At 34.0% G+C, this 14,606-nt stretch overlaps 1 protein-coding gene across 2 annotated transcripts; it reads right to left on the reverse strand.

Moving 5' to 3' along the window:
* Positions 1-1,026: 1,026 nt before the first annotated feature.
* Positions 1,027-14,311, reverse strand: LOC108489511 (kinesin-like protein KIN-7C, mitochondrial). Of its 2 annotated transcripts, XM_017794111.2 has the most exons (26): positions 13,774-14,311; positions 13,562-13,659; positions 13,109-13,198; positions 12,211-12,263; positions 11,693-11,758; positions 11,558-11,611; positions 10,128-10,187; positions 9,816-9,894; positions 9,500-9,567; positions 8,922-8,984; positions 8,681-8,785; positions 8,216-8,320; positions 7,918-8,025; positions 7,682-7,828; positions 7,214-7,396; positions 6,855-7,025; positions 6,340-6,576; positions 5,574-5,714; positions 5,355-5,480; positions 4,756-4,806; positions 4,615-4,662; positions 4,245-4,526; positions 3,369-4,097; positions 2,377-2,466; positions 2,027-2,087; positions 1,027-1,493 (listed from the first exon to the last, which is right to left on the reverse strand). In XM_017794111.2, exons 1-25 carry the CDS (start codon positions 14,037-14,039, stop codon positions 2,067-2,069), a joined length of 3,441 nt encoding a protein of 1,146 aa, XP_017649600.1. In that variant the 5' UTR covers positions 14,040-14,311; the 3' UTR covers positions 1,027-1,493; positions 2,027-2,066. The 2 variants fall into 2 exon arrangements, with proteins under 2 accessions (XP_017649600.1, XP_052884474.1); XM_053028514.1 differs by lacking the exons at positions 13,109-13,198; positions 13,562-13,659; positions 13,774-14,311 and adding an exon at positions 12,678-12,793.
* Positions 14,312-14,606: the final 295 nt, after the last annotated feature.

Raw genomic sequence — 14,606 nt, forward strand, 5'->3', positions numbered from 1 at the left:
CAATTTACAAGCAAGAAATTAGCAAAATTAATATTTCACTAATTTATATGACAAAAATTAACAAAAAAGTACAAGTAAAATTTATATATTTACCAATAAATGTACTAACCTCTCTATTTTCATAAAATAGAATTTCATGATTAGATGGCGTTGTTTTTATGTATATTAGCATTTAAATAATTTTGCATCCATGCTATTATCAATTTCACTTATTTTTTAACCAATATCAAACAGGATTAAATTAAATCATCTACTTCTATATTACAGGCATTAAATGTCAGACCAAATGGGAAAGACTTCGTCATTTCTTTTAATGATTATGAATTAATTTTCAAATATATATTTAGCTAACCTTTTTTTTTGGGTCCCTCAAACATCTATCAGCAGGACAAAATGGCGATAATGAGAATAAGCAATAGAGTTGGCTGGTGCCTGCAGCTCTACATATAGTGATGGGCTTTTCCGAAGTCCAGAACCATTTCATTTTCTCAGCATTCACTTAATTATAATACACATTAACTAATTTGATACACAAATTTTAATTTTATGCAATTATAAACATATTAAAATTTTAATAAATACTTAAAACTTTTCTTTAATTCAATTATGCACTGCTTAAAAATTTAAATACATTAATTAATTTTATATTTGATAAATATAATTATTTATATATACAATATATAAACATAAAACAATGCTATATCAATAATTGTATTTATAAAATTGAATCAAATTAAAATTTTATATATAAAATTACACAATCAAAATTCAAGTATAATAAATAAAATCATTTTTATATATAATATATAAACATAAAATAATAACATATCAATAATTGTATTTTAAAATTGAATCAAATCCAAATTATGTATATAAAATTATAAAAAATCAAAATTTAAATATAATAAACATAACTATTCGTATGCAATATATAAACATAAAATAAATATTTTTTTCTACATAAAGCAATTATATTAAAGATTTTCAACAAACATGTGCAGAAAATTTTGATATTTTAGAAAAGAATTACCCTACAACCCAACTTCATATTATGATACTATGGTAACTGGAATGTCTCCAAATGTGTGACCCAAATCAAGAGTACAAAAACATCATAGCTACTATCATATACATTACAGATAATACATGTATTTACTTGGTCGTAGAGATACATAAGAAATTTAGAAATCGAATTATTTTCTTTATTTGCAACCTACAAGGTACAAATTGGGTATTATCCCAAAATACAACAGCTAATAGCACACTAATATTTACTGCAGAAGGAATTAGAAAATAAGTAAAATAAACCCCCTCCCCACCCCCAAAAAAAAACAACCAAAAAGAAAAGGGAAAAGCTTTCAACATTTTCTGGCATTTCTGATGTAAGTTAGCCAGGGAAAGATGCATCTGCAATGGTAGTCGATACGCCAAAAGGATTTCGATCGAAAGGAGAGTTCGGTTAATATTTCCATTATGTACAGAATACATTACACCTGTGCATAGCATCCAACAAGATGAGCAACGATGTGATCCACCAGATTTGATGCAAAATGATTTACCAGGATAAATAGAGATACATTTGTTGGAGAACTTCATATGATCCCTATTAAAATAACTAACCCCCAATCATGAGTAGTTTCTGGGTTTTAAAGATAGATTTATACCGTTTCTGGGTTTTAAAGATAGATTTATACTGATCTCCTTGATTGACGCACACAAAAGGAAGTACATATTCCTGGAGCCTAGAGGTGGACCTTGACAAAATAAAATAATAATAATAACGGAGACGGGAAGGCTTATCTACTCAATCTGGTAACCACAACACGTTTAGAAAATTAAAGAGAAAGGATATATTTTATTTGACTTAAGATTTTTCATGATTTAAGGGCTCAATTTAGTTTTAGTTCAGCTAGGCAGTTTGTACATAATATTGGCTCCTTCCTTTCCTCTTTTATGATGCATGAAGTAGTCAACAAAGTTCAATTAAATTTGCAGAATAAAGAAAAGAAAATGGATATATACTCACCGTGATGGTCAGATAAATGCATGGTTAAATTCTGCATACCCTACAACATAAAATTTGCACACTGCAAAAGTAAAAGAATCAAAATTACTAAAAGAAAAGATATACCATAGAACTTATTTGATGCAATGAAATTAGTTATGATACAGAATACTGCTAAGTTTTACATCTTCATTTCAGCTCCTAAATGCTTAAATTGCTTGTTGGTAATACTAAAACTGAACATTCAAAATTCCACTGGATGAAATATGAATGATAATAACAGTTCAGCTATATGTTGCTGTAAATTAGAAAAGATGGCAATTTATTGTAACATAGCAATATTTTAAAAAAAGCATAAAAAAAGATATAACCTTTGCATGACAAATTTTCGTTATAGCCTCAACATGAAAATTCTTCAGTTCTTCGAGAGATGTAACATCTAAACCACTGATATCTTCACCCTATAGAAAATAGTTGATTAGTTTAGATTCATAACTTTTCTAAGTTGCAACTGGATGGAATTAAATATCTACGGATATATTTACATATACAACCAACTTAAATATAATCAAATGCAACTGCATAGCAGACACTTTAGAACAGGTATAAGGTATAGCGTAAAGTACACAAACAAAGATGCATCTCAAAAGTCTTCAACTAACAGGCCTCATATACCTATTAATTCAGAAAAATGAAAAGTTGGTCCTGAGATGTAGATCATCACATGAAATCTGAAAACTGGCATTCGTTGGCGGATTAGTTTGTAGACCAAAAGCAGGCTTACAGCTGAAACTAGGCTAGAAGGCCAACAATTTAATACAATTGATAATTCAACGTTCTACCAAGTGATACCATTCTATTCTTGGTCATTAAGTTTGAGGTAGGTTGATGATTAATATAATGCCAAAAGCTAATTGTTTGCTTTAATTGACAGTACTGGACTCATATACAAGTGTTAAGTGACGTCATCCACAGCGATTAAGTTTGAGGTTTGCAGTACTGGACTCATATACAAGTGTTAAGTGACGTCATCCACAGCTGTCGACTTGATACTGAACACTCATACTATCCAGGATCAATTTCCATTAGAACTGTACCTATATCCCTTATAGATTCCTCACTGGTTTGGACTAGTCTTACATCCCAATGATAAATCAAACACTAATTTTATACTCATACTAGAGTTGGAAAATGAAACCTTAAAAGAAGGCAACCAAAAAGATAGATCCATAGTTGAAGAAAGAAAACAACCACAATAAACTGGTACGAGAAAAACATACAAGTTCCCATTTCTTCAAAACTAACCTAGAGAAAAACATACAAGTTCCCATTTCTTCAAAACTAATCTAGAGAAACAGCATACCTTCATTCTGGAAACGAGCCTTTCTAGTTCTTCACATCTTCTCCTTTCTTCTTGATAGCAAGCTCTTAACTCTTCGTATGTTTTCATCCCATGTAAATTTTCACAAGCTTCTTCCGGTTTCAATAATTTAAACGAGTGACCATTGGAAGGCAAAGGTCCATTTCTTTCTCCTGTTTGTGCAATACTTGATGATATGTCCTCCACATTAACACCAAGTTTTCTCATCTTTGCCACAAGCATCCACATGTTTGCCAGCTCATTTTCCAGATGTTCCTCGTGCCTTTTTGCTTCATTAATTCTTCTCCGCAAATCACCTTCCATTAGCTCTCTCTCAGATAATGCAGCTTCCAGGGCAGCTTCTCTTTGGTTCCTCATGCTAAGTTCTTTCTGCAACTCCTCTATGAGAAGTTCATCCTCTTGTTTCCTGTGATGTGCCTCGGGCCAGGCACCACTCATGTTGTTTTGTCTAAAATTATGCATAGTCCTCTGACAACAGTTGGATCTACAGCGGGCCTCTTTTGTGGCAGCCAGTTCACCTGTCAGTTTAGCATTTTCATAAGAAAGCCTGGTTACTTCTTCAGCTAAGTTTCGAAGTTCAACTGCAGCTGCTGCCGCCAACTCTTTTGCATATGAAGCTTCCTCTGCCAGCTTATTACTGTGAACTTCAAGCCCATCCTTCTCTTCAGCTAATTTCACCTTCTCTTGCTTCAGGCTCTCTATCTCAGCAGCCTAAGAAAATAAAAACAGGTTAAACACATCAGCAGAAAACTTCATGGAAGAGTAATACACCACCCTTAATCAAATACTGAACAGAAGTAGCATAGTTAGTTCAAATTTTGCTTAAGATGCCAGAATTAATAATGAAAAAGGAATTACCTGAATAAGAACTTGGGAATTCAAAGAGGTACATTTGTCACACTCTTTGGAGTCATCCTGAGAAAATACTCTATTCAAGCTCATGACACTAGTTGGTGTATTATCATCACCGTAAGTTTCTTCACATGAAACAATTCCATTCTTCATTTTCTCAAAAAATTCTTTGGAACAAGTTTCTTCTGCCACATTATCTGCACTTTCTTGTGGATTCCTGGAGCTTTTGTTCTTCAGCTGTTGCCTTAGTAGAAGAATAGTTTCTTGCATCTCAGAATTTTCTGCAATCTACTAGGAGAATCAAATACTATCATTAACAATATGAACTCGGAAATAATAAAGCATGGGGAAGGTAAAGCGGACTTAGAAATTCTACCTTCACTTGAAGTTGCTCTTGAAGTACCCTATTGTCTGCTGATTTAATCTTAAATACAATTCCATCACAATGCACTCAAATTAGTAAAGTATATTTGACATTTAAATACCATTCGCACAACCAAGTAATAGGATAACAAACCTCAAGTTCAAAAGTTTTCTCATTTAGGTTTGTTGCAAGCTTCAAAAGAGCCTACATTAGAGATTAATAGACTGAATCAGCAAGAAAGAGCAGCCAAGAGAGGGGGGAGGGGGGGGGGACTTAACAGAGAATGACGTACAATCAAATGAGTTGTTCTTGCCTACTATACCACCCGCTACCCAATCCCCAACGAAGTATTAAAAAAGAAAACAGTAATTTATTTTTCTATTTGGTCACCAAAAGTCAAAGCATGTAATTTATTATTTTTCTTTTTGAACCTCAATATAAATAACTTACAGTAAGACAGAACAAAGATTTATTGAAACTTTGAAATATAAAATGGGAAAAGTTGAAATATTGTTTGAAAATATGAAGTGAGAAAGAGCTCTTTCAACAGAGATCTTCAAACTCAAAAGCAATAGTTAGTTGCACCACAGGATGGTTAATATAATATTACACATTTCTTCTACCAACTGATATAAAGGTTGTGGTTCAATTGGAAAAATCCAAGCTGGACAATAGGAAAATTTGTCTTCGCAATTCAGTAGTATCACCCAAAAATTCTGAGATAACCAAAACTTCACTTGAAGCATGCTTACCTGCGACATTTCAGCATTATTTGATGTATGAGGAGCCTTCCCAACTGATTCAATCATTCGTTGTTCTAAAACTCGTATTTGATGTCTCTTCTCATTGATTTCACCCTTCAACTTCTGCATTTGCTCCTGTATTAATCGGTATGAACTTCATAAGCATCGATTATTACCAATCAAATTTAGAATTTTGCAAAAGGTGCAGAGTTTATTAATGTAGCTCACTCTAAGCTGTGAATTTTCGGGGCTGCTTGCTGCTTTCTCTGACAGCCTTTTTAGAGAACTAATAGACAACGCAACTTCTCCAGCTAGCATTTTCATCTGCTCCTGGAGAAGATCCATTTGATCTGTAATAGTGGTTCCACTCTGGAAAGTGTATTCAGCTCTCAGTTAATATAATGTTTCAATAAATAAGTTATCCTATAGCACTTGTTTATATGTTTTCCACATAACTCTCCAACACAAGCAAACATACTATTATCTTCACTGAGTATGAGAGCAAAAAGAACTTATTAGAACTTAAGCAATAACTTAAAATTATAAGGACCAGAACCAAACTTTGCCAAAAAGAAATATTTCATTAACATTCGAAAATATAAAACATTGGCAAGCTACTTTTAAATACCACAATGTCAGATAGGTCTTTCCCTAGAAAATCTCTAACAATTTTAGATGTACATAATTCTAGCAGTACTATGCATAATCATGGCACAAAATGGTAGAAGGCAGTGAACTCAAGTAAAAGCATGTCTTAGTCAATGCACAAATGCAGAAATTCTAAAAAAACAAACAAAATAGAAACGCAAAGTACCAAATATGATCATACAAACCCAATACTTGACAAATAAGCAAAACACTAAGTAATATAAGTTCATTAAATTAAAATGTTAAAAAATAAATCTTAAGTTCCAGAAGCTTCTTTCCATGTAGCATACTAGCTATCTTGGAATGCTTACATATAAAACAAAACAAAAGTGATTGCAGTTCTTACCGGAGGCAAACGACCTCCAACAGTGGCACTAAACAAATCACCAGCTTGAGTTCTTTCTGGAAATGAATCAACAATTGCAGGATCATCTCCTCTCCTGCTAACTGATTTTCTCCGTCCATCTTTCATATCATTCAATGTAACTTTGTCCTGCAAAGATTTTGAACAAGATGCAGGAGACCCACTTGCTGAGCTCCCATTATCAGTACTGGGAGACATTCCAGCCTGATTCTCAGGTTTCTGCAGGTGAAATTTCTCAAACGTTGTTTGATCTAGTTTAGTTTGTTGAATAAGTATAAAATCAATGAATGTTGGAAAGTTTGAATAATTGAGTTGATAAGATTGAAGCATTTGAAGTATTTTAATCCTTATCTCTGCTCAAGAAACATAGATAAAACAGAATGAAACAGAATAAGTGCATTTTTCAACTCTGATAACCACCTTAGTCCATAGATAAAACTCTACCCTTCAATCCATGCTAAAGAAGAAATAACAGGAAGATATATATCAGAACCTACTCTTAGTTTAAACCAGCCAAGCATTCCGCGCCTCCTGTTCCCTTTATAATCTTTAACCAGCTCATCCAGATTTGCGACATCATCCCTTCCTTCGACGGAGAGCTCAGAAGCACAACTTCCAGCATCATCATCAATCATGTATTCTCTTTTCCTATCTGGCAAATATGCTAGCTGCATCACCAAATACATCTAACATAAATTTCAGAAAATAATACCCAGGAACTCAAATTGTCAAGTGAACCATACCACTGAAATGATCTACTGCAAAAAGCCTCTACTATGAACACTATATCTAAGATTGCAAAATACTGAGGAACTATGGATCATGTTATTCATGCTCAAAATGACAGATCACACACCTCATCTTCACCAAAAGAATGCCTCCGTCTATGTCTAGACCTTTCAGGAATGCTTGATGACATGGAGTTCTTGGTGGAAACCAATATTAGTTTAGTTAACCGCTGAATTCTTCCCATCAAAGCTGCCTTTGCTTGTTCTTCTTCCTCCAATCGTGACTGCAATTTGACCTGACCAGCTTCCAGCTTTGACACCAGAAACAAATGCGTGTTAGATACAAACAAGAAATGACAGATACCTCAATAAAATTAGCTCTTTTGATGTTTACAGGGCTAAAGTAGACAATTTTTATTTTAATTGGATAGCATCATGTTAATAGGAATTAAATACTACCAATAATAAGTACACTCCACAATGAGAATGTTTCTGTCAAGGTCTTGGCTAAATATCAGCAATTTTTACATTAGATGGAGCCCATAGTAGAAACATCCAGTATAACTATCAAAATTCATCAAGGAACAATGACAAACCTGAAGCTTTAAATTGACCAAATCGTCTTGTGTAGTCACAGCCGTGTAAGGTCTTTCCATCATCCCTTGCCTTAGTTGCTCAAGTTCATGCTTTAAAGAGGAAATTTCCTTTTGGTACTTTTTTATAAGCGACTTCTCATCCATAATCTAAAAAGGTAAAGAATATAAATTACATGGCAGCCCAACAAAGCCTCATCCAACACTACAAACATATAAACAATAAGCCTAGCATTTACCTTATTCTGGGATGCTTTGATTTCTACATGCTTACTTCGATGGGCAAACTTCAATGTGTTGTGTGTTTCTTCACTGTTGCTAGAGGCAGGTGTCACTGTGCAGATAAGCTGCAACAATGTTGAGAATAGAAAGAATATTGAAAAATGCTTCAGCAATACAATCATAGTGACAATAAAGCAAATAATGGACACCACAGCAACATTATTATCAAAAAAGGGGAAAGTAATAACCGAAGATCTCGCAGAAAATACCGATAATAGCAATACTTAATTCCCTGTGATGATAAATTGAACTTACAGAAATCCGTCCACGGCCACTAAGGGATGACTGCAATAAACGGGTAAGCTTGGAATCTCGGTATGGAATATGAGTTGCTTTTCCATCCGTCAATTTAGAAATTACCTAGAATGAGAGACAATTAATAAGCAAAAAGTCTTGAAACAGATGATCAAATTTGCACCAAGAATATGTGCCCAGCAAAACTTCAAAATCATGCAATGACGAGTTCAGAAGTAGATCAATTTAGCACGCAGCAATAACTAGCATTAAAGCAAGTGTAAATCAAAAGGGAAATGGTCAAAAATAGTTATTGATAAGATTCATAATTACAAGTAAACTGCACAATATATAGATATGTAAGATTGGCATCTTACAGCCAGGGGGAGAAAAGGCAGCAATCATGCAACTAAGTAGAACTGGTTATAACCTAGTCATCTAAAGGAGAGAGAGAAGAGAAGACCAAAAAGAGAAGTGATTTCATACAGTTCCTAGAGTCAGTAAACTTTTATTTATATATGAGCCTTCTTTTCTCCGCAATCCAGTTGTTTCAGCTTTAGAGCTTTCAGATCCAGCAAGATCAATTAAGTTCTGCAAAAATAAAAAGAATCCAGTCATATTTACGTATAGATACCAATACCAGGATGTTTGTATTAAAAAAGCATCACAATCAGCTAAGTTCAGTCGATATCCTAACTTCTATCAATGAAATGATTAAGGTAGTTACCAGTTGGGATAGTGTCACATCTTCATCCCCATTCTTCTCCCCACGTGGACTGCTTTCAATAGTCTAATAGTTAACAGAATATTTCAGTAAAGTGAGACAAGAATTAAGAAAAAAGAAAAGAAGATGAACAAACACAAAAACACCTTGATCAGGAAATAACTATTATAGTTCTTAAAAATTTAGGGGCAGGCTCATCAAAGTGATATGATCATTCATGATGATTGATGGTTTTGAAGAATTGAAAATATCAAATTCAAAAAGATTTATCCAAGAAAAAAAAAATAGAATTCGTCTAGAACAACCACGAAAAAGCTTATATAAACCATATATCCTCTTTCCTTTTCAAAATAATCAACAAAACACATTAACCGCCATTCTACTCTGTCACATTTGGAGCCACAAGAACCAGCCTAGCTAAATCTCTTTATTTCTAAAAAAGATGGCAACAAAAAATTTTGCTACTTCTAACTTTATTTAATACAGAATTGTATAATTTAAGACATTCTGCTTAAATAAAGGTTTGAGCTTCTAAGACATTAGAAATTATTATGCTTTTATTTAAATAAAAGATTAAGTACCAGGGTGAATATAGTGTGACTCCGACTGCTAAGAAGGTTGAAATTATTAGAACCAACGTGCCTATGTTCTGTTACATCAGAAAAAGATGTTAATGGATAGAGAGTAGAAATGAGAAAAAGAAAGAGCAAAAATAATCAGGAAACCATAAAAATTGATGATTAAAAGAAAGTTCCTACAAAGAAACATAAACAGTGGTATACAAATGAAAGCAAAAGAAATGAAAATTTGACTACAAGAAAATAATTGGCATGTATCAAAGGAGAAATGTTCTGGTATAAAAGTGTACTAGAATACAGAAAGCGAATGTTAGTATACCTTCTCCGGTTGCTATCAAGGAAAGAGCATGAGCAGGAGATAAAACAACTTCTTCTTTGATTCCCTCAACATAAGTTCCCTGCTCAAGTTACACGCCACAAATTAAAATAAAAAATATTTTAAGTTCTGAGTTGTGATATAGTTTGCATCAGTGTATAAGTTGAAAATAAATCTAACACAAAACAGGGCATATGCTGATTAAAGACAGATACATTATACAAAGAACAAGAAAATAAAAAATTCTACAGAAAATTATGGATGATACAAAAGACATGCACATAAGAAGTGAAAAGTAGAGAAAAGGTAGATCACCTGAGCATCCTCTCTTATCCTTAGGTTCTGACCTATTGGATCAAGTAAATCATTGATAACCTGGTGACCAAATAGTGCAAAAGCAAAAGGTTTTGTTAACAGCAACCGCCAAGCAAGAAGTCAGAAGAACATTTACGTAAAATGAACAGCACAAGACATGACGCTCCAGGGGACCATTGAATACAAAAATCTGAACAATAGGCAGACTAGAATCAATCGATTATGATTACAGCAGAGCTATAGTAAAGATCTTCAGAAAATTATTTACTCTCTTCAATTCACTAATGTGGTCTCTAGTCTAAATGAACTCTTTTATACAGAATAAATAGCATGGTTGATCTAATCATCGACGCCTTACCTGCTTGCACCTTTCCTCCCAAACTAACCTTGTCAAGAAATAAAAGAAACTAAAAAAATAAAAAATAAAATAGCAAGTAACCATAGTTTAATGCTTACCCTTGGAGTTGCTACATCTAATTTAATAAGCAAAACCTAAAATAAAATAAAATAATTTTGAATCCACATGAAATGATGCTCCAAACTTACTAGATATTATTAAACATATGACAACCTTGACAGTATCCAATTTCAATCCAAATATTTAGAACACAGATCAAACACTTATAGCCCGTACCCTGGCTTTAGGGCGTTTGGGCATGATATGAATGAAGCTCCTGTTCTGGTTTCACTAAGGGACAAACTAGTGAATAAACGCTTAGGGGAACAACAGTGGTGAGATTTCTTTTTTTTTTTTAAACTTCAAGCGGGTGTCAGAGAAGTCTGTGAAGTAGTTGCTTTTAAGCAACCTTTTCGAACAAGTGAAGAAGAATATTGTCTTTGTTATACCGCTTTAGAGCTAGATTTCCCCAATTGTCTGCAATATAGCCTATATAAGAGAAAGAGTGACATTCTCACCCGCCCAATCACTTTTGACTATCCCAATGTCAAGGGTTCAGCGTCGAGTCATAGTTGATCCGACCTATCTATCCTACTCATTGGGACTTGGTGTGAAATTGAGCAATTAAGCATTGGCTCTAATACCACTTGGCACCAGCCATTAACCTCTTCCCAAAAGACATGTCCAATAGAACATAACCTTTCATTTCCTATCCAATTGGGATTAATATCCCGTGCACTAATAGTATCCAGTACCTATTATCATGCTTAAAGCCTACATAAACTTCCTTTCAAACTTGATAGCATCATGAGGAGACAACAACAACATCCTCTACAACACATAACGAAAACTTAATTGCCTTATGGCTACATCTCTATGTTTCTTTTACCTCCTAGAAACTCTCAACTAAAAGCCAACCAGCATCAACTCTTACTAGTTTAAAGGAAAACATGTTGACCAAGCCAAGCCAAGCATGATACATGGAGTGGGGAAAACATAAACTTCAAAAAATGAAAATAAGACCATGACTAACCTCATTGTAAATCTCAAGATATGAAACCCGAAGAAGAAACTCCCGCTCAGGTGTCTAAAATACAAAAGCAAGGTTACTCAATGAAAGGATATTGTCTAAAAACACAATCAATCAAATGGAAGATCAACCAATTACCTCTTGAATGGTGGCAAATACATCCTTAACAGCTAATGGAATGATTCCAGGTGACTTTTGCTCACCCTAAATCAAGATATAAAGTCAACATTGCAGCATAATATTTGAGTAGCAAAAATAGGATAACCATGATACATCCAATGGAAGTCCCCCCCACCCCAAAAACCACCAACCTCAACGATTCCCCCTATGCTGATATATAATCCTCAACAGTAAGGGACTTAATTTATTACTAAAATTCTATTCTCTGATAAAAGTTAGAATATTAGAATTCATGCATATTCAAGGTATATACACAAGTTATAGAGCTTCCTTAAATGGTCAGAATGTTTGATTTACTTTCCAAGAGATGAAATATTCTCATTCAAGTCATTACACAAGCATCCGGCATCCGCCTCATTAATCAATCACCAAAATGAAGCTCTATACCTAATACAAATCATTGCCATGTTATATATACAACTTATTGGGCACAGATGAAAGGAGAGAAGTGACAAAATCTCTTGTTCAACACTTACATGCATTGTATGAGTCTTTCCACTACTCGTAACACCATATGCAAAAACTGTGCCTGCATGTATGAGATCAGAGAAATAATTATCATCTAACAATTCATCGCATAGTGAAAATTAGTGTAAAGACATAGCCTACTCTCATGTAAACTATGTCACCATCCAATTTGTTTCATTGAGAGAGAACTCTTTCTTGTATAATATCAATAAATTCAATTCTTAAAATACCTAAAGCAGTTGAGTTTTGCATATGAAGATTGAACTTTCTTGATTGTACATTCTATAGCAAGTTTAACATTGATATCCAGAATTTCAATATTAAAAATTTAACAACACAGAATGTATTAGGTTAATCTTGCAGCATAGAGAAAAAAGCCCTTATATTAATCCAGAAGACCATTGCTTCACCTTTAACCGACTTAAGTTAATAACAAAGCAATATTCTAGATAAAAGTACGAGAATTTGGGTCTACCATTCTATCCTCCTTTAATTTTCTGAAAATTCAAAGAAAATGGGCAAGTATTTTTCCTACTATCCTTCTCAAAATTCTTGGCTGTTGGCTTGAAACTGAAACAGATGCAAAACATAGAAGGAAGAATATTACGTTTCATCAATTTGAAATTTTAATGAGATGGATCCTATTCAGCAAGATTTATTGTGTTTTACCTAACTCTGTTTTCGCTTTTCTCACCAACTTTGGAATTAAAATTCATAGAATTTGATACTATATTACTATAACTTTCATATAATTAATGTTTTAATGGGTCATTCCACATTTAAGATATCCCACCCATATGTTGCAATTGAACAGAAACAGTCATAAAACACTCAACTCATAGAAGACCTCTATCAATATTACTTCGAACTACAGTGAAATTAATAGCTAAAGATAAAGAAAGTTACCATTTATCCCTTGCATGGCACCACTTATAACATGCTGAGCAGCAGCATCATATACATGGCGCGTGGTTGTTGCCGGGCCAAACACTCTGTCTGTAATATACGCATGAAAATCAACTCAGTAAATCAACAACCATGAGAAGTTTCAACAAGAGAAAACAAATGTGGTACATGTTGAAGCTCAAGAATGCTAACCCCATTAAATTTTCAGAAAACATGAGCCTAATGTATGACATAAACAAAATATAAGGATCTAAGCAGCCAAAAATGCATATTAAACAGTTGATTGTTGATTCACTCAGTGCAGCAATTTTAGTAACGGACTACAAAATGAACCCAATAAGAAAATGAATCAAGAACTTTCTAGCAAAGCTTTATTGTTACTTCAATAAAAATTATTATCACACTCAGAAAATCCCCAAAAAGAAGAAAGGAAAAACAAAAAGCTTTACTAACCAAAGCCATAAGCAATAGAAGGATTGAACTCGTTCCTTACTGTAAAGTCACCATCTGCATACCACGCTATCTCGTCTCCTTTATTAATTTCCCTCGGACTGATGGAAAACGGAGAAAGCAAATCAAGTATAACAAAAAAAAAAAAAAGCTTCCCGACTGTCACCAGCAGCTAGATAATGGACAAATAGAAGGCAGCCACAGAGAGAGAGTACCTGAGAGGACGGAAACGAACAGTGACAGTAACATTTTCTTTAGACTTGGAAGACTCGAGGCGTTCAACGACTACAGTGGACGGACTTCGGCCCGGGTTGGGACTAGAGGAAGTAGCTGGAGACGAGGAGAGCCTAGAAGGAGGACGAGACGACGTCGTTGAAGAAGGAGTCGCCGGACGACCGGTCGTTTTCGTGGAAGGCGAGGGAACGGGAGATTTGCGTGAACGGAACGGCGACATGGAGGAACGATTTGACCTACTAGACATCTTCCAAGAGAACCGGAAACGCAAAAAAGTCAATGGAAAGTCAAAGTTTAGAGAGAGAGTAGAAAACAAAAAGGGGAATGCCGGCGGCGAGAGTGAGAGAAACGATGGTGCCGCCCTTTAGCTGCGATGTTTTTTCTCTTTCTCTCCCATCTCTCCCTCCAAAACGAAGCTTTAATTTTTAACTTTGTGTTTTTTTATTTGTCTGATTTTTTTTAATTTGAATTGTCAGATATGCCCTTATGTCAGATGTTGCTGGGTTTTGAAATTGAAAACTTTTCTGTCCGCATCTCTTTAAAAAAAAAAAGTCTACCTAAAAGGTCGATTTGATGACTACCAAATGTTGCTTTACGAGGAGTTATGCGGTGGGTTTTTTTAAGGAGAGCACTATATGAGTTTTTGTTTATAATGAGAAATTTATAAGTAATTGAGATGGGCTGTGTATTTATTTTTAGTGAGATTAAAAATAATGGTGGTTGTGATATAAGATTTGATATTATAGTAATGGGATTAAAAATAATGATATAGTGTGCGTTTAGATTTAAATGCAACTGTAATGGTGAGTTAATA

Source organism: Gossypium arboreum, chromosome 5 (genome assembly GCF_025698485.1).
Source record: "Gossypium arboreum isolate Shixiya-1 chromosome 5, ASM2569848v2, whole genome shotgun sequence".
Lineage (NCBI taxonomy): Eukaryota > Viridiplantae > Streptophyta > Magnoliopsida > Malvales > Malvaceae > Gossypium > Gossypium arboreum.

Excerpts from the sequence above, each read along its gene's own strand:
- LOC108489511 (XM_017794111.2), bottom strand. The coding sequence starts at position 14,039 with ATGTCTAGTAGGTCAAATCGTTCCTCCATGTCGCCGTTCCGTTCACGC. Across the intron at positions 5,715-6,339 it reads TTGGAGGTCGTTTGCCTCCG|AGTGGAACCACTATTACAGA; the intron begins GTAAGAACTGCA and ends TACACTTTCCAG. Across the intron at positions 2,467-3,368 it reads GGCTCGTTTCCAGAATGAAG|GGTGAAGATATCAGTGGTTT; the intron begins GTATGCTGTTTC and ends TATTTTCTATAG.